The sequence below is a fragment of the Gadus morhua genome, chromosome 1, assembly GCF_902167405.1.
Source record: "Gadus morhua chromosome 1, gadMor3.0, whole genome shotgun sequence".
Classification (NCBI taxonomy): domain Eukaryota; kingdom Metazoa; phylum Chordata; class Actinopteri; order Gadiformes; family Gadidae; genus Gadus; species Gadus morhua.
The window spans coordinates 3,413,897-3,433,594 of NC_044048.1; the positions used below are offsets into that span (position 1 = coordinate 3,413,897).

General features: G+C 43.5%; 1 protein-coding gene across 1 annotated transcript; it reads left to right on the forward strand.

The window, feature by feature from the left end:
- Positions 1 to 1,017: 1,017 nt before the first annotated feature.
- p3h1 (prolyl 3-hydroxylase 1) lies at positions 1,018 to 19,061 on the forward strand. The gene is made up of 15 exons (XM_030357333.1): positions 1,018 to 1,543; positions 3,409 to 3,561; positions 4,911 to 5,100; positions 5,842 to 5,973; positions 6,357 to 6,496; positions 6,757 to 6,846; positions 6,940 to 6,992; positions 9,146 to 9,273; positions 10,700 to 10,827; positions 12,772 to 12,867; positions 13,516 to 13,666; positions 14,886 to 15,003; positions 15,230 to 15,305; positions 15,713 to 15,853; positions 18,200 to 19,061. Exons 1-15 carry the CDS (start codon positions 1,088 to 1,090, stop codon positions 18,836 to 18,838), a joined length of 2,691 nt encoding a protein of 896 aa, XP_030213193.1. The 5' UTR covers positions 1,018 to 1,087; the 3' UTR covers positions 18,839 to 19,061.
- The last annotated feature ends 637 nt before the right edge of the window (positions 19,062 to 19,698 follow it).

A 19,698-nucleotide genomic window follows, 5' to 3' on the forward strand; every position in this document is an offset into this window, starting at 1 on the left:
CAAAAAACTGCCGTTGGCAAAAAAACGAAGTGCAATACAAAGAATTTGCTCGGAACTAAGAGCGTGTCCACGATGTGTCATGTGAGCGATGTGAGGGCTGAGAATATTGTTTATATAAATTATTGATGATGCAGAGAAACGGAAACGCTCAAACAGGTAGCTACTCATCAGGGAATGATAAAACATCCAAGCATCTGCGCCTCGACATCAACTGGCTCTTCAATAAAAGGACACGCCATGTCTGCCACTGCCTTCAGTCTGCAGGCTTCAACTTAAGAGCAGGAGAAACTCGGGGTTAGTTGAAGAAAACCTGCCAGCGAGCAGGTTAGGTTCACGGAGTATGTTGCCAGGGTAACTGACTCAGAGTAAAGCTGAACTGGCTTTGTGAAACTGAAAAACCAGAGTTTCCCTCATCTCAGGGTTAACTAACTCAGAGTTTTCACTAAACCTGCTTTCTGAAACGGGCCCCTGGATGGGTCGGGAAGTTGACTATGAGATTACGGGTTCCGAAAAAAGGGGGGGGGGGGGGGGGGGGGGGTAATGTTGTGTGCACGGTCTCAGTGGTGTCCTCAGTAATCCAGGACGATGAGCTGGACCGGAGGGTACAAAATCAAAACAACCGACACCGGCCCCTGTGAGAGACATCTTTCTCCTCTTCAGAGAGCCGAGATCGCTGAGTTGCAGTAGCGGTTTGCTGACATCAGATGCTTGGATGTTTTATCATTCCCTGATGAGTAGCTACCTGTTTGAGCGTTTCCTCTTCACATATTTCTTTAAATACACTATAATGTCTTATTTATTTTATAATACAATATTTTAAAATACCCATTCCTAAACTATCTATTCGCTTTGGACCACATAAATCCAATGCGAGCAGTCCAGCATAAGGTTAATGGGAGACGAACTAACAGCCTAATAAGGGGGCCCCAGGCCCTCCGTCCCGGCCTGAATCCCAACTCCTGTACCCAGAGCAGGGGGCCCCAGGCCCTCCGTGTTTAAACCCCACCTCCTGTACCCAGAGCAGTTTGCTGTCCCGGGCCGGCCCACTACTCTCCCCACCGGCTTCCAGGCTCCACTCTATCTCACCATGGAGAGCCGCAGTGTCTTTTTAACGTGTTTTCTAATTCCACTGTGCATAATATCAGAGATCAGCAGTCAGGTTATCTCCGAGCCGTATGACTTTCTGTTCGACACGGCGGTGGACGCATATTACAAGAACGACTGGATCTCGGTGATCCTCAACATGGAGAAAGCGCTGAGGAACAACGCTGCTGTCCGGAAGGCGAAAGTACAGTGTCGGATAAGCTGTGCGAACCAGACCACTTTCGGCGAACCCACGGCGGGCCTGGGTGATCCCACACCCGGAGCTGAATCCGTGGAGGACCTCGTCTTCTTCCAGAAGATCTTAAAACGAGCCGATTGCGTGAATTCCTGCGAGACGGAGAAGTTGGGCCCAGCGACTCTGCACAAAATCGGAGATGATGTGAAACTGGAGTTCAAGAAAAGGACGCCGTACAACTATCTGCAAGTCGCCTACTTTAAGGTAGACCTGTTAAAGTAGGCTACTGTACAAATGTTATTATATACAGAGTGGAAGCCATTGCCTACTATTTTAGCAAACCTCACTTACTGAGTCAAATCACTGCAGGATAACGGGCATCCCTACGTTTAAGGGGCTTAAAGTGGATAAATATATCAAGAAGTCTTGTGCAATGAACCAAACGAGGACAAAGTCGTTAAATATGCCTCTGTTGGTTCTTTCAGTCATCTCATTCAAACTCCCAATTGCTCTAAGAAGTTGTGTGTAAACCTGTAAATGCCACAACCCCCAAATGTAGAGAAGCATGCCACGTCTTGAAGGTGGAGTCAAAGAAGGCCCTCGTATTGTGTGCGTGTGTGTGTCTGTGTCTGTGCCTGTGTGCGCAAAGAAGCAACATTTTGGGACAGATCAGTCATCGTCTTTGGTTTTCTTTGCGTTGTCTTAAAGTGTCATCATCAAAGGCTTATTGTTATTCCCGCAAGGATGATTGGGTGTTTTTCAATGGCACTTTAGCCATACTCACTGCTACTACTTGTAACATGAAAATAACATGAATATTTAACAACCCAAGATATCATGTTACGCTTTGGAAGGGGTTATAATAATGCCTAACAACTTATAATAACTTTGACCCACTTGTACTATTCCCTTATAACTTATGGCGTGTTCCTGAATCCTCCGACGCCATCCTTCCGAGTCAGAAGTTGGATATCTTCCAGCTTTCTTGCGGCATTTCTCGGAGGCACGCCCCCTTTTGTCTTCATCTCTCGGAATTCTAAGCCCGAGAGCAGTGATGACGCTCTCAACAAGATTTATTTTCTTTGTTTTTGTACCACGTTGGTCATTTTAATGTCGATTTTAAATGCTTTTACACTCTTGATTACATTGTTACTTTAATCCGGTCACCAATTTATGCATTGGACGGCCTTGCTGTGCTTGCAATGTAAAGTCGTGTTGTTTGTTTTCGGGCTGGTTTGCTAAAGAGGCTAATGTAGCTAACAATAAACAACGAGCCAATTTCATGACACAACCACAAAGACGAACGGGAACGCTATAATTGCTCCGAGACCGGAAATGAAGTAAATGCAACTCGGAAGGCTGGCGTCCGAGGATTCAGGAATACACCATTAGACCCACTTATAGTAATGCTTCATAACGTAGACCCACTTATGCACGTGATGTAGAAATATGCATCAAAACAATAGGAAATAAAAAATGTATTCAGTTTTCGTTAAACAAGTAATAACCAAATAATCAAAACAAGCTGATGTTTCAGTGGCACCTTAAAGGGTGGGTATGGGATTTGCGAAACGCCAGCAGATTTTGAAAATACACAACTCAAATGGTCCTACCCCCTCTCCTTCAACGCTGACTCTGACTCCACCCATTCCAAGTACATGGACGTGCAATCATGCACGAGTGAACAGATGCGCGAGAGCGAGCCATTAGCTAGTTAGCTAGCTCCAGTAGCTACCGCAGGATAACAACAAACAGAAGCTTGCTCTGGGTCACGAGCTTTGGGTACGTGCACAAAGGGGTCACGCGCGGGGAGCAGGGGAGGGGGAGTGCAGTACGACCGTTTGATTGACGTACTTACTGTCCAATGCCATTCGGTGGGTCTGGAAATCATTGGCTGGAGTTTTTCGTGCCCTGCCCGTTCCACAGATGATTGACTTGTTTAATTTTCATGTCAGTACTTCTAACTCAGTGGCTGTAAGTGGGTTATGATAAGGATTTCAAGTAATTTTGCAAAAATGGCCAAAAAAGAGAATTCCATACCCAACCTTTAAATGAAAGAAAGGTTTCTCTTTCAATGGTGACTGCATGCTGAAGGAGGTGACAGCTCTGTCCATTGCCTGCTGTGATAGATCAACAAGCTGGACAAGGCCGTGGCGGCAGCACACACCTTCTTCCTTGCCAACCCAGACCACGTGGAGATGAAGCAGAACCTGGACTACTACAAGATGATGGCGGGGGTCCGAGAGGAGGACTTCAAGGACCTGGAAGCCAGGCCGCATATGGTACGGACCACCCCTCCCTCACCGGCCAATCACATCTCATTGAGAAAATGAAAATCTGTTGCTTTGATGTTCGCTTTGATCATTTAAGATGTATGTGGTTTCCTATATATGTCCTTGCAACAATGCCTGTTGCTACACGCCACCTGGTCTGTTCCCTCCTTCTTTGCCAGTTTGTCTTTATTCCTCTGTGTCAGACGTTCCAGCATTCCCACTAGCGATATATATTAATATATTAAGATATAACAATTAATGCTATGGGGAACAATCACAGGCGGGAAACACAGGAAGTGATGTAGCTAAGGAACAGGGCGAGACGTGACACCCTTTCCTGTCGATAGCCGTAAGAATCAGAGCCAGTTCCATCCATTCATTGCTGGCAACGGCTCACTCAATGGGCGTGGCTAGTTCTGGCGGGAGATTCTAGCCATGCGAAACCTCAAACACACTGATAAGCAGTCAATTTAAGGCCGTCCGCCTCACACAGACACTCTCTGCCAAGTTAGAGTGGCAGTCTCGAAGATCTCTGTTGGTTCTCTCTGGCGCTAGCGATGGTGAACACTGTATGGCAGCACACACACAATTGAGAGAGAGAGAGAGTCTGTTGCGGTAGCTCCGCCATACCCTCTCTGGTGGAAACACCACTGCTGGAAGATAAAAACGCGTTACTAAACGTGCACCGCTTTTGATTTGTTGCATGGAGGGACTTTCGACAGACTTTCAACCAATTAATATTTTTGTTGGTTAAATTTTTTTAATTTTTAAGTGTGCAGAGCTGGATTCCACCCTCCACCACCAATGGGTTAAGATATCTGATGTACCATTTAGGGGGGATTATATTGTGCTCCCTGTTGTCAAATGATTGCAAAATCGGTATGCCATGCTTTGATTCCTAAAGCAGGTAGCATCCTTAAAGAGTGGAACCATAAGGCCAGACAACTATTGCATTTCATGCCATAAATGGTTCAATCTTTGAGGTGAATTATTTCTGACAGAACTTAAATTGTGGCAAATGGCAGCTGACATAGCAAGAATTTTAAAAAGAATACGAAAGGCAAACCCAAATGCATTGAACCTTATATAATATAATTAAATGAATAGCAAATCAAAAACATGTCATAGATGTAGCAGCATTATCACCAGTAGTAGCATCATTAATGACACAACACCTACAACCTCCCCCCTCTCTCCCACCTCAGCTACCTGCAATTGTCCTGCTACAATAGAATTATGAAAATTATCTCTCTTTCCCTCTCTCCTCCTTTCTCTCTCTCTCTCTCTCTCTCTCTCTCTCTCTCTCTCTCTCTCTCTCTCTCTCTCTCTCTCTCTCTCTCTCTCTCTCTCTCTTATAGGCGGAGTTCCTGCTGGGAAAGCGTTACTATAGCGACGACTCGTTTGGCCTAGCGGCGGAGCACTTTGAGGTTGCGGTGCAGGAGTACTTCCAGGCCGACCGGGAGTGCAGGTTCCTGTGCGAGGGGTCCTACGACTACGACGGCTATAACTACATGGACTACAGCGCGGACCTCTTCCAGTCCATGACGGGTGAGACCCCCGCAGGGCCTCAGGGCTAAGAAACTTCTTGAGTCTCACATTCTTATGCCACCATACGCCACTAATGGCCTTTTTATGGTCCCACGTTCTCGCAACGTAATGACCACGCAGACGCTTCGACGCAGTACTGAACTTTTATGGTTCTAGTTTTAGTAAGCGGACCAATCACAGCCCTTGCTGCTGCGTCGCGGAAGGTGACGATTTTTGGGCACATCCGGCCCTTGAGGTGGATGCAAGGAGTGCATGCAAGGACGTAAGGGGTCCGTAACCCCCTTGCGTTGCGGGAACGTGGAATCATAAAAAGCCCTTAACAGTGCAAGCAGGCCAATGGCAACCAAGCACGCACCCCTTCCTCCCTCACTTTATCTATCTATCTATCTATCTATCTGTCTGTCTGTCTGTCTGTCTGTCTGTCTGTCTGTCTGTCTGTCTGTCTGTCTGTCTGTCTGTATAATTACTGCTACATCTGTAATGGCCAATGCTCCGCTTAAACTTTAGTATACAGCATTTTGTATATGTCTGCTTGTGGTAAGGGAGTCCACATCTGCTGGAGTCAAATTCCTTGCATGTGTGCATACTTGGCCAATCAAGCTGATTCGGATTCTCATTCTGATAAGCATGTGCAATATGATTTGCGTGTGCGTGTTAATGTATGTAACATGACTGTAACGTGTCTACGTGTGTCACCATGTGTGTGTGTTTCTTTATGTGTGTAACCATGTGTGTGTGCAGACCACTACATGCAGGTGCTGAGCTGTAAGCAGCGGTGCTCGGTAGAGCTAGCCACCACCGCTGGCCTCCCTAAGCCCTTCGAGGACTTCCTGCCCGCCCACTTCAACTACTTGCAGTTCTCCTACTACAACAGTGAGTACACACACACACACGCACACACACACACACACACACACACACACACACACACACACACACACACACACACACACACACACACACACACACACACACACAGTACGAGGGTCAGCGATTAATGATTAATTCTAGCACCAGTGCATGGTTTTATAATGTAGAGAGTACAATAAAGTGGTTTAACGAAACATACCTAAAGTGCATAAACTTTTTGGATAGTACCATTTTCTTTATTGTTTTTATTTAGCAGAATGTTTAGGGACCATTCATCATTAAAACATCAAGCAGGATCTGATGCGTGCTGTAGTTATGAGCAGTGCATCGAATTGACCACAAACCTTTGGTATATGTATCAACAGTTTAATCACCCCCCTCCCCAGGTGAGAAGTACGAGAAGGCCATAGAGTGTGCCAAGACCTTCCTCATGTTCCACCCGGAGGACGAGGTCATGACCCAGAACCTGGCCTACTACTCTGCTGTTCTGGGGGACGATCTGGCCCTCACCCTTACCCCCAGACAGGTAGACCTACTACGCCATAGCACACCACCATCACCCAGACGTATATACAAGTATTTACACCCAGACAAGTTGACCTACACTATAAAATTCAATTTCTAAGGGGTGGCTTCTATGTGAAATATAACTATAATACAAGGACATTCATTTAATCAGTGATGGCCTTATAGAGCCATGCTCATGCATGCCCTCTCACACACATGCACACGCATGCACACATACATATAAAGGCACATGCACTCATGGTGTGTGTCTGTCCTCAGGTGGTGAAGCAGCACATGCAGCAGTCCCTGCTGGAGAAAGAGCTGCTCTACTACGGCTATGAGGTCTTTGGCCTCGCCTTCGTGGATCCGGTGAGTTCTCATTCATGGAGGACTTCTTCCTCCTTCTGTTTTCACGATGAAGGTTTTGATATTTACTGAATCATTTTTTATTCATCTTTTTAGGACACATGGACGCCAGTGGAAATCATGCCTCAGAAGCTCAGAGAAAAGCAGAAGTATGATTCTTATGATCATGATTCTACCAATGTTTATTTTTTAAATATGATGGGTAGCAATTGGATGTGTGATATTATAACATGAGATTGTGAATGATAAAATGTCTGCACGATCTGCCTTTACAAAGAGATGGTGTACATAGGACGTTCTAGCAGTTAAAGTTATACGGCTCATACACGCATCCGAGGTTGTTTTCTCTGCCGCATCTAAAATCAAACTTTCTTCAATGAGGGTTAGTACCTTCGATGAGGTTTGGGCTTCTCGGACACCTATAGTATAAAGGAACGGTGTGTGTCACTCTTCATAAAAAACACTGGTCATTATACTGCTCATTCACAAACATGGTACTTATAATGTATCACAAAGTTGCTGTGGGTCATACAACGCCCCCTCCTCCCTAGAAGTGTGTGACGAAGCGATCGTCACTGGGTGTACCTGTGGGGCAACGCTACGGGCTAAACCCACTTGCATATGACCTGATTCTGGATCAGGGTGTCGTTAGTAGCAGAGTAGCTTTATGACTGCCATCTATTAGAAGAAACTTTTTTTTGCTCAAAGTTTGTTGCATGTCATTAAACAAAAGCTTTGATCGAGGGATGATTCTCGCTGAAACAGTGGGTTCCTTTACACTTTAACGTTACATAGGTTATCTTTTGAAGCCCAGCTGTTTCCCACAGCTGTCTATAGGCTATGTGCCATACTGAGTTGCTGGTCTCTGTCAAAGTGCAGAACTGTATTCTACCTGATGCCTCGCGGTATTCATATCCAAGCAAGACAAAACCATCGATAAAGACCAAGTAGAAGAATTTGACTGAATACTAGAGCTGTCAAGCGATTAAAATATTTAATCGTGATTAATTGCATTAATGTCATAGTTAACTCGCGATTAATCGCAAATTATTTTTCTATGCTAAATATCCCTTGATTTTTTTTGTCCCATAATTCTTCTCATTTTAATTCTCTTATCAACATGGTGAAGTGCATCGGCTTGCCTTGTGCAAATGATTTTTTATTGATAACAACATTGGCATATACTGATCAAAACAGGACGATACAAAAAAAGAGCCTATAGTGCAATAAAACGACTGCTTTGAACAAATGTCATATGAACATAGCAGTCAGGCTACTGCTTCTTTGTTTTGAGGCAAAAAAAAAAAAAAAATGTTTTTTTTTGTAATAAAATTGCGTTAATCGCGCGATAATTCTTTTAACGCCGTCAAAATTGGTTTGCGTTAACGCCGTTAATAACGAGTTTAACTGACAGCTCGAATACATATTTAAATTACATGTGAATGATTCTTTTCAGGGCACTATAAATATATATATATATATATATATATATAAATATATATATGTATATATGGCACAATGCAATTTTGCAGGACAGCGAAAATGCACTGCTAAGTACTGAAGGAGAGAATCATCTTCACCAGCTGTTTTTTTGTGCATGCTCATGTCCTTCAACCAAACAAAGGCCTTAAGCGGGGACGGTGAGGCAGACTTAGCAGGTCACTGCTGGAACCTGACCGGCTGTCGCCTCCCTCTCCCTCAGTCTTCAGTTAACACTGCCGGACTTGGTTAATAGACTATGTAAGGCTAATGCGATAGATGTAGCTATGCCTAATATAATGTGCTGTGGGCAAGATCTATAGAATGATCTAAAGCGATCTAAATAATGATTATTTGTTAAAAATAGCTTTGTTATCCGTCAGATATGAGAAATGTAGAAATGTAAGAATATCTGTTTCCAGTTGGCTGCTCTCATACGTACTCTCATAAGTGCTGTATCAGACTATTTAGCTCCCACCTAATTTCTGACCAATCAGAGCATCTCTTTGATATTTTCAGTGAATACATCTACTGTCTATCACATATGTCTTTGGCCATATTTTTTTGCATAAGGACAGTTGTTGGGTTATACTTTTCAGTAACTTGCAAAACATGAAAAAAAGAATCCTGATAAGATTGCGGATCACGATCCTGCCTGAAACAATTAGGGATATGATTTCTCTGTCATATCTCCCAGCCCTGTGTAACTTATAATTTTCAAATTCAGTGCATCTCTCTCTGGGTCTCTCTGATTCTCTCTTGAAAATACCCACCTCTCTTTCTTACTGTCTGTGTATCGGTCCGTATGTCTGTCTGTCTACAGGACAGAGAGGGAGACAGCAGCTCGGATCACAGAGGAGATTGGAAACCTCATGAAGGAGATTGAGAACCTGGTGGAGGAGAAGAACAAAGACTCATCAGACATCAACAAGATGCCTTCCATTCCTGAAGGTGAGCCATCAAATGTACCCGTTATTAAAACTTAATCACTGAATCATGTGGTGCAATTGACTTGAAGTCAGTTATAAGGCGGGAGACTTACAGAATTCCATAGTAAGATTCTGGGAAACAAAGAGAAAGGTACGGGCTTACCAGCGTTTTTTGTTTATGGGATTTTTAGGATGTGATTTACTTTATTTATAACATTATTGAAATCCCTTTCGACCCAGATTAACTTCAGATATGTCTAGGTAATTTTATACTTAGAGGTATTTGAGATAGTCGTCCTCCGGGTGGAACATGAGGATGGTCTTGGCACACTCTATGGCCTTCTTGTACTTCTCACCTGGGGAGGGGGGTGATTAAGAACCGTTGAAACACATACCAAAGGTTTGTGGTAAAGTCCATGTACTGAAAATAGCCGCAGCGCACAACAGATCCTTCTTGACAAAATAACGATGAATGGTCTTAAACATTGTACTCAATCAAAATATAATAACATTGTGACCTTAAACCACAAATTGAGCCTAAGATAATGATGCCCGATGAAGATTAGAGATCTTCTTAGAGAACTACTTCTTGAATAAAACATAATAATAATGTATGTCGAGTTTTTGTGATACTTTGTTTGTTGCCTACTGTTGTTGTGTCGGAATACGCCACATACCGTGACGTTATGCTATTAAGTGTCTGAGAAATTCAACCCTGTCTCAGAGGTGGACATCAAAATAACATCCACACACACATCCACCCATCCATTTTACCCCTGTTTTCTCTAAGTAAAAGTCTTATTTTAGTTACAGTGACCAAATATTGAAGTATAATAGCAATAGTTCACCATATTGACACGTTTAAAATAACAAAATGGTTTTTGGTTTACCGGCAACTAATTCTTTTTATAGCCTATGTCTAGTCTGTGTATGTTAAAGTTGCAATGTGTAACATTTCAACCAGCTTATAAATTAAAATAACCTGGACATATCTGTAGTCAATGCACATCCTATAACTGGTATATTCTATAAATAAATAATGCTGGCCGACCCGTACCACACATAGTTTACAAGAAACTGAATACCCCTCCCAAACCCCTCCACCCCACGCCAGCCCAGCTAGTTGGCATCACACAGGGGAAAAGCATGTCAGAGTAGGCAGAACACAGTTGAACAGTGAGTCAGAGTGGACCGAACAGAGAGTCAGAGTGGACAGAACAGAGAGTCAGAGAGGACAGAACAGAGAGTCAGAGTGGAGAGAACATGGTTGTTGAGTTTGAACAATTCTAAAAGTCGCCCGTCTACTCACTGGGTGGGGCTCAATCGTACACAACTTTAACACTAGATGATGATGATGAGGATTTTTTGATGAGGATGATTAGACAGCGACACATGTCAATCCTGATATGAAGAATCCGGTCGCTCTACTGACCACCTCTCTCCACCAGGGGGCCCTGTGCTCTACCAGGACATCCAGGTCTCCATGACCTCCAAGCAGCTGAACGGTTCCCAGCGGGTGCTGCTTGACGGGGTGATCAGTGACGACGAGTGTCGAGAGCTCCACCGCCTCTCCAACGTGAGTCATGTGATCTGCTGGGCCGTTTTCATTGGAGGAGGGTTGGCTTCAGAGCACACATTCATTCTATGAAAGTTCTAAAGGGTGAGGTCCACAAGAATATGGGTGTTTATAAACTATAGTATTTCCTCAGGGTTTTGGCCTCCCGTCCATACCAAAACCACGTATCAGCTCAGTGAATACGAAGCTTCTCAAGAACTCCTCCCGCGGTTTAGATTTGTTGATAGTTTCTGAAAAGCGATGAAATCGATGGTTGTCGGCAATGGTTGTTGCACACGTTGAGCTTGCTCCAGATATCTACGTGTGTTTACGTTTGTCTAGAACTGTATAAGGCCTGGCATTTTATGTAAGCGTTTTAAATCTTTATGCGTTCTCTTGAGGACGGATAATTCTTTTATCAGTACATGGCGAAGAAATGTGTTTTCGTACAGGTGTGGATTTGGTCTAAACTTGAACGGTCAGCCACCACAGTGAAAAACATGGAGCCTTAAATACATTTCATGCATTTTCCTATTTGTTTCTCTATGTATTTTTCTTTTCAAGATATCTAATTAATAACACAACATAAAATCCCAGAAGGCTCCTGGAATATATATGGATGATATCAGGTTGCTTTCCTTTTTTAGTCCTTAAACCTTTTATCCTTTCCAACAAAAGATTTCTGATGCACTCACATTTATTAATATAGCACATTACATACATAAGGCAGAATCAATGGGCTTCACATAAAAACATGTCATAAATAAATAAAACATGTCATAAAATACTTTGCAGAAAGTAAAGGTGAACAAAAAGTTTTCGACTTTGATTTAAATGTAGTCAGGGTTGGAGCAAGTCTCAGACCGTCACAAAGTTTATTCCAGCTATGTGATGCAGAGTAGTTGAATCGTGTTTGTCCGTCTTTTGTTTTCACTCTGGAAACAATTAGCTGGCTGGTCCCAGTTGATCTTTAAGGCCTGAACTAGAGGGTTCAAATAGCGATAGTCTTTCATGCATGTACTTTTAGTGATTTGGGAATTGGTGTAATGTCTTAAAATCAAGCTTTTTTCGGAAGACCTGCAAAAATACTGTTACAATAATCAAACCAACTAGTTATAATGGCATGGACAAGTTACCGACAACTCAAGGCTTGAGTTGGGCATGAGTCCTCTTTGTCTTGTTATGTTTTTCAAGTGATAGTAGGCTGATTTTATCACAATCTGATAGTGCTGTTGAAATGTAGATCTGAATCTATAATAATGCCAATAATTCTGGCCCTGTTTTTTTTTTTTTGGGGGGGGGGGCTCAAGGTGTAGGGTCACCTTTCAGTCGCTCATCTTTGACAAGGACAACAATTATCTCAGTTTTGTTCTTATTTAGTTTTAGGAATTTCTGACACATCCGATCCTTGACCTGCTCAATTTTCTTGTGTATCGTCCGCATAACAATGTAAGCAATGTTGTTATTTAGCATAATTAGCGCTAGAGGGAGCATGTGGAGGTGGAATAAAGATGGTCCTAGGATTTAACCTTGGGGAACTACACACGTTACGTTAGTTTTTTCAGATACATAGTTACCAATGGAGGCAGAGTCGTTTCTGTCTTGAAAATATGACCGGAAACTGTTTACAATCTGTTGAGCGGTCGAATGCAGCATTGAGGTCCAATAGCATCAATATTCACATTTTGTCAAGAGTCTGCGTAAGCGTTATACAATCTTCAACTTTAATGAGAGTAGTTTGCTATGAAGGGGTCAAAGTCCTGACTGGAAGTTGTCATAGCAGCCAGTTAAGGCCAAAACATTTGAATTAAGTTGCTGGTGGATAACTTTCTCTATGATTTCCCTTATTAAGGGGCAGATTTGATATTGGTTAGTGATAGAAGCATCTAAGATGGAAGCACTTTTTAATTGGGTTCAATAGCATTCTAAATGCAGTAATTTATGTGTTTGTTTTGTGTTTCTCAGTCAGCAGCTCAGAGAGGCGACGGCTACAGGGGCCGCCCATCACCCCACTCACCCAACGAGTTGTTCCAGGGAGTCACCGTCCTCAGAGCTGTCAAGGTCTGTGGTCCAAAGCGAAGTCTACCACTAGCAAAGCCCACTCCACCACAACCTACTGTTTGCAAAGCCCAGTCTACCACTAGCAAAGCCCGCTCTAACACGACCTGCCGTTAGCAAAGCCCAGTCTACCACTGCCTGCTTTTAACAAAGCCCAGTCTACCACTAGCTGCCATTAGCAAAGCGCAGTCTACCAATTCCTACTGCTAGCAAAGCCCAGTCTACTACTAGCAAAGCCCAGTCTGCCACTAGCAAAGCCGAGTCTGCCACTAACTGCCATTAGCAAAGCCCAGTCTACCACTACCTGCCGTTAGCAAAACCCAGTCTGCCATTAGCTGCTGTTAGCAAAGCCCAGTCTGTCATTAGCTGCTGTAGCAAAGCCTAATCTGCCACTACCTGCCGCGAGCGTAGCACAGTCTACCACGACTTGCTATTACCATTGTGAAGCCTAGTCTAGGAGTTCAAGACTAAGGCCTAGGCTCACATCATGATGTGACTAGAGAGCAGTTATATCGTCGTTGCAAACATCGGTCGGTTTAAAGCACGGTTTTGCGATGGGGAGAAGGGCAGAAATCCTGCTAGTCTTGCTAGTTGCTTGCGGACGTGTGTTGGTGTTCATCATGTCTGATCTGCGATGCTCCGCTCCCACAGTTGGCGCAGGAAGGCAAGGTGCCCCTGAAGAGCGCTCGGCTGTTCTTCGACATGAGCGAAAAGGTGCGGAAGGTTCTGGAGTCCTACTTCCGCCTGGAAACACCCCTCTACTTCTCATACTCCCACCTGGTCTGCCGATCGGCCGTGGAAGGTACGTCCGGAATGACTAAAATACAAACAGTAAAACACAGTAACACACAGTGACACACAGTAACACACAGTGACACGCAGTAACACAGAGTGAACCCAGGGGTTAAAACAACGACTAAAATCCACACAGTAACACACGGTAAAACACGATAACACACGGTAACACAGGGTAGCACACAGTAACGCAGGGTGAACCCATGAGTTAAAACAATGACTAAAATACACACAGTAACACACGGTAAAATACGGTAAAACACGGTAACACAGGGTAAACCCAGGGGTTAAAACAACGTCTAAAATACACACAGTAATACACGGTAACACTGGGGAACCCAGGGGTTAAACAAAGATGGCGACAAACCCAAACCATCCTAAACTCCATCCATCCGTAGTAGGCCAGATAACTAGTGGTATGTCCCAAAATGATGTTTACAGATGCTGAAAACTGCGTAGTTAAAGAATCCGGATGGTGAACCACTAACTCGTAGAATGCAAACTACGGTCACTGCAGTCACTTGGATAGCCCACAAGGCATTTCTTCAGGAGGAATGTCCTTGAAATGTTATCACCGAAATAACCTGCACAACCCTAGCTGTTGAGGGAATCAACTACTGTCCATAATTAACTGTATACTATCTATTTTATATATCCAACCCGGACAACACACGCCTTCTTCTTCTTAGTAACTGAACACTCGATCTTTGTAACACATATTTACACTACCGCCCGAACTGTAGAAACTGCACCTATGATGTATTCATATCTATACTACTGTCTTTACTGTACATATGTTTCTTATTGCATACTTTATTCTGTATGTAACATCTTACTCTTAGCATGGCTTTTACGTGCACTACATATACACTTATACCATATCCGCACTACCTACTTCTATTGCTGCTCATGTTCATACTCTTTTACTGTATATATAATGATTTGTTATTACTTAATGTATTCATCACCACTGTTCTACTGTCAATAGTGTCCATACTTCATATATCATGTATTTAGATTATACCCTATACATATGTTTATACTCTGCACTTGTACTAGTTGCTGAACTGCATTTCGTTGTCTCAGTTCTTCTACACTGTTCAGTGAAAATAAAGATGAATCGAATCGGTCTGTCTTCTTCTTTAGACGGATGTATACAGTAGATATTGATCAGTATTTAGGTTCTGTGCATGATTGTTGAGGTTGACCTGCTTGTGACTTCCTAGAGACCCAGGAGGATCGCACGGACCCCAGCCACGCTGTGCACGTGGACAACTGTGTGCTCGTATCGGAGAGCAACGAGTGTATCAAAGAGCCACCGGCATACACACACAGAGACTACAGGTGAGCGCACATATACACTCACTCGATCACTCACTCACTCACTCAGTCACTCACTCACTCACTCACTCACTCACTCACTCACTCACTCACTCACTCACTCACTCACTCACTCACTCACTAATTAAATAAAGATATCATATTTTTTTCTTACTCCTTTTTAGGAGTGACAAATATATATTAATATATAAAAATACCGGGATTTTACTCATGATTTCTTTCGATGCAGTGCCATTTTATATCTAAATGACGACTTCGAAGGAGGGGATTTCATCTTCACCATGTTGGACGGTAAAACGGTCACGGTGAGTTTGTAACATAATCATGTGTTGAATTCCTTCACGTATTAGATTATTACTTACCGGTTTCATGCGAGTAATCGCTTCTACATCCCCTACCTGTGCACCCACATGGTGCATGCTCTCTCTCCGTACCTAACGCTGTCCTCTTGGCCCACATGTCTCATGCTCTTTGTCCATACCTAACACTGTCCTCTTGGCCCACATGGTTCATGCTCTTTGTCCATACCTAACGCTGTCCTCTTGGCTCTGCGTGGCCCACATGGTGCATGCTCTCTCACCATACCTAACGATTTTCTCTTGGCCCTGTGCCCCCATGGTGCATTCTCTCTCCGTACCTAACGATGTCCTCTTGGCTCTGTGCCCCCTTGGTGCATGCTCTCTCTCCGTACCTAACGCTGTCCTTTTGGCAGGCCGAGGTGCGCCCCCGCTGTGGTCGTGTGGTGGGCTTCGGCTCAGGGAAGGAGAACCCTCACGGCGTGAGGGCCGTCACCAGGGGCCAACGCTGTGCTGTGGCACTGTGGTTCACCCTGGACCCCGTCCACGACGAGAAGGTAAGGGCGTCCGTATGCGCAGCACAGACTTTAGACTTGTGTGTTCGTATGGAAGAGAGGCGAGGTCCGGACCCCGGTAGAAGCGGATGGGGTTTTGATCGGATGGTGGCCGTGTGTGTGTCGGTTGCTCAGCCAAACTAGTCCCACGTTTCCCACCTCCCCCCTTTGAGGAAACACCAGCCACACTACTCTGCTCTGTGTTAGAACCCTCGAGTCTAGGGGTTTGAGGGGGTACCATAGAGAAAACTCAAACAGTAAAGACTGTAGTAACAGTAAACAAAAATATATATCGTAACAAAAGAATATTAAGGGCCCTATTTTAACGGTCTGAAACGCAAGTGAGAAGCGGCAAGTGCAAGTAGCTTTGTGGGCGGTTCTAAGGCAGATGCACATGAATATCAAACTTCAAATGGCTCAGTGTATGGCCAAATAATATGGCCTAATTCATACATGGAATAAGGTTCTCTTCCACAACTTCAGAAATACTGAGTCCTCAAATAGATTTCGGCAAAGAAAACGTATGACATATGATATGCGGTAACTGTGGTTCTATTTAATGATATACGCAATACATTATAAACATCGTTTCTTATCAGTATTGTTGGCATTATCGTTATCGACTTGTGTTCCTAATATGCATGTGTACCCCCGTTAATATACATTGCCATGGACTGTATTATGCGTTACGTGTTTAGTTTGCTTGTGTTAACAGATGGACGCACACACGCGCGCCAGCATTCATCAATTATTTTTGCACATACACACACGCGCGCCCGCATTCATTCATTCTGTTTTAACACTCACTTGCGGTAAAACAATGTTTTCTCACGATCAAATACTCATCAATCATAAAAGTTATGGGTATGTTCACGATGTCTGTGTCAAGAAAATATGTGTTTGCTGTACGGTGTTTGCAGATACATTGATTTGAAAGTACAACTTATTACCGCTGTATCAGCTGTTCTTTCCCAAATAATTGACGAAGAATGTGTGGCTAGGTAGATGAGAGAAGCAAAGTGTATGCGCGAGGTGCACAAGCAACATTATGCATGCGCCCTTAAAATAGCATCTGAACAACGCGCCACTGACTTTAAACCAGGTATTTCCTGATTTGTGGTGCAAGTGGTTTCTGAAACTGGAAAATTGCACCAGGGAACGTTTGCGCCAGAACACGCCTCCTCCTCTCGCCGAACCGCCCCTCGGGGCGCAAGATCATTCCCTTATTTACCGACGCGTGGCGCAGGAGGGAAAAGAACGCTCTGCGCCAGTTGCAAACTAGCAACGACACATGCGCCAGTGATTAAGTCAATTGTGCCTGATGCAAGATAGGGCCCTAAGTCCGAAATAAGCTATGCATCATTAGGGTGAGCCTGGGCAAAATTAATAAACACAACAGGCTTGGTTTAAAACAAAAATAATCTTTCTAATTACAAAAAAAAACAAAGGGTTAGCCTAGCTCCCTAACTAAACAAAAACAGGAGAGAATGGGGCACCAAATGAAAGTCCAATCACGCCTACCAACTGTCAACATGCTGGGCCAAAGATAGGTTGAAACACCTATTAGCAAAAGTGACCAACGGCCAAAGTGGCAACAAACACAACACAAAAAACAACAGGCAGGGACTCAAACTGCATGTGTTACTCAAGCGTGAGCTTGATGGAGCATCAGAGGCGCCAGCTGGAACCGATGGAGCCTTTTAACAGATGGTTTGGCCCTTGTTGGCAAGCCTCCACCAATCAATCCAGCCGGACTCCAGAACGGCCATATCTGTATTCCTAAAATATAGGACAGGGAGAGAAAAAATAGAGAGGGGAAACCAAAACCTCACAAATACATAGGAATGGAACAGCCTGTGCCTCGGTTTCTCCTCAGTGCATTTTGTGTTTTATCCGTACAACATCACCGTTCTGGACAATGCAATACTTATAGGTTTTGACGGTGTAATAGAGTTATTAAGCAACGATTATGAAAGATATGAATCTAGATTCATTATCTTATTATAACATCACCGATTCACCTTGTTGCATCTGTTTGCATATATTTAATAATTATTACTAACCATCTCAAAACCTTTTAAGTTCTAATGTTCTACTAATATTAAATCCCCTGAATATACCTCAACCAGCAGAATGTCTGCATCCTCTTGTATCTTTGATCTGTTCTCCTTCATCCTGAGGGAGAAAGGTATAGTGTGGACCTCACATTTATCCTCACCTTGATGGTTGATCTAAACCTCTAGATGGCAGCAGAGGTCCAGCTGTGATCTAGTGTGTGTGTGTGTGGGTGGATGAGGTGTGGGAGAACTATCCTTTCAGCCCTTCTCCTGTGTGTGTTTTTTATGCTAGGAGCGTATCCAAGCCCAGGACATGCTGACCATGTTCTCCATGCCCGTCGACCACGCGTTCACTGGTACTGGGGCCAAGGAGCTCAAGGCCACGGCCCCCACTGAGGCTTCTCCCCCTAAGGACCCTGAGCCAATGGCAGCAGAGCCCACTGATCCTCCCCGAGACCTGCCCATGGATACTCCAAAAGACATGCCCCAAGACCCGCCCATGGACACACCCAAAGACCTGCCCATGGACACTCCAAAATACATGCCCCAAGACACGCCCATGGACACGCCCACAGAGGAGAAGGAGGAGCTTGTGATATTGCCTGATGCACAGGTTGAGAAACCAGCAGATACACAGAAGGAAAAGGCAGACGAGGAAGCAGCCAGCCATGAAAAAGAAAGCAAAGTCAAAACTGTGCACAAAACGAAACCCAAAGCCGGAAACAAGGCGAAAGCCAAGACCGGAAACAAAGTCAAAGACCAATCCAGGACCAAGGTGGAAGCTAAGAAACAGCCTGCCAAAACAAAAGACAAGCAGGCCACCACAAAAGGATCTAAGGCACCTGTGAAAAAGACGACAAAATCTAGCACCAAAGATCAATCTAAAAAGTCAGTTGATGATGAATCCGAGAAAGATAAGGATGAACTGTGATCAAAATGGCACTGTAGTATTTGTATTTCTATTTTTTATTTAGTTAAAATGTAATTTAAAATTTTACAAAATGTATTAATATGGGAAGGCAAAGTTACAATATTGTAGTGTTATAAAAGCCGTTGTTTTTGGATACATTTTAAACCCGAACCATGTTGAAATACAAAGGACTGCTGTGTTGTTACTGAATTAAATCCAATGTACTAATTGATAGTTAATGTGAGAGAATTGCCTCGACTGAATATATTACATAAAAGTATTTTTTGTGTCTGAGGCCAATGAAAAAGACACCTTCAAAGCTGACTTGATTAAGGAAAGTGAGTTTTCAACAGCCTTTTCGTGAAAATATACCGAAATAAACACCGAAGTGCCATACAAAGCGACAATAAATCTACTATATATAGCCACGATTAAACATAAGTAAATAGGCCAACAGCTGTTGGTTTTTGTTTATAAACAGGACAAAACGTACGCAAAGCACGCAGAAAAGACTGATGCATTTCTACAAAACACCTGGTATAGGCTTAAATAACCATATCCATGCTTGTTTAATACTTAACCCAGCCGATAGGGGGTAATATAGAAGCATTTTAATTTCTTGCGCCACATTTGATTGACTATTTTAGTGGATATGGGGCCTGCATGTTACTATGGCGTGCAGCCTGAGATACTGTGGCATAAACCTTATAATCTAACCAAGGTTAATTCTATCTAATTTAAACTGACATTTTACCCTTAATCAGCTGTGAAGATTAAAACGCTTGCAAATTCACATTTGAGACCGTTAAGGTCTCAAATGTTCAAATTTATTCTACCTTCTTTTGTGACATAATTTCGAATCTGGGATTAATATTATCTTC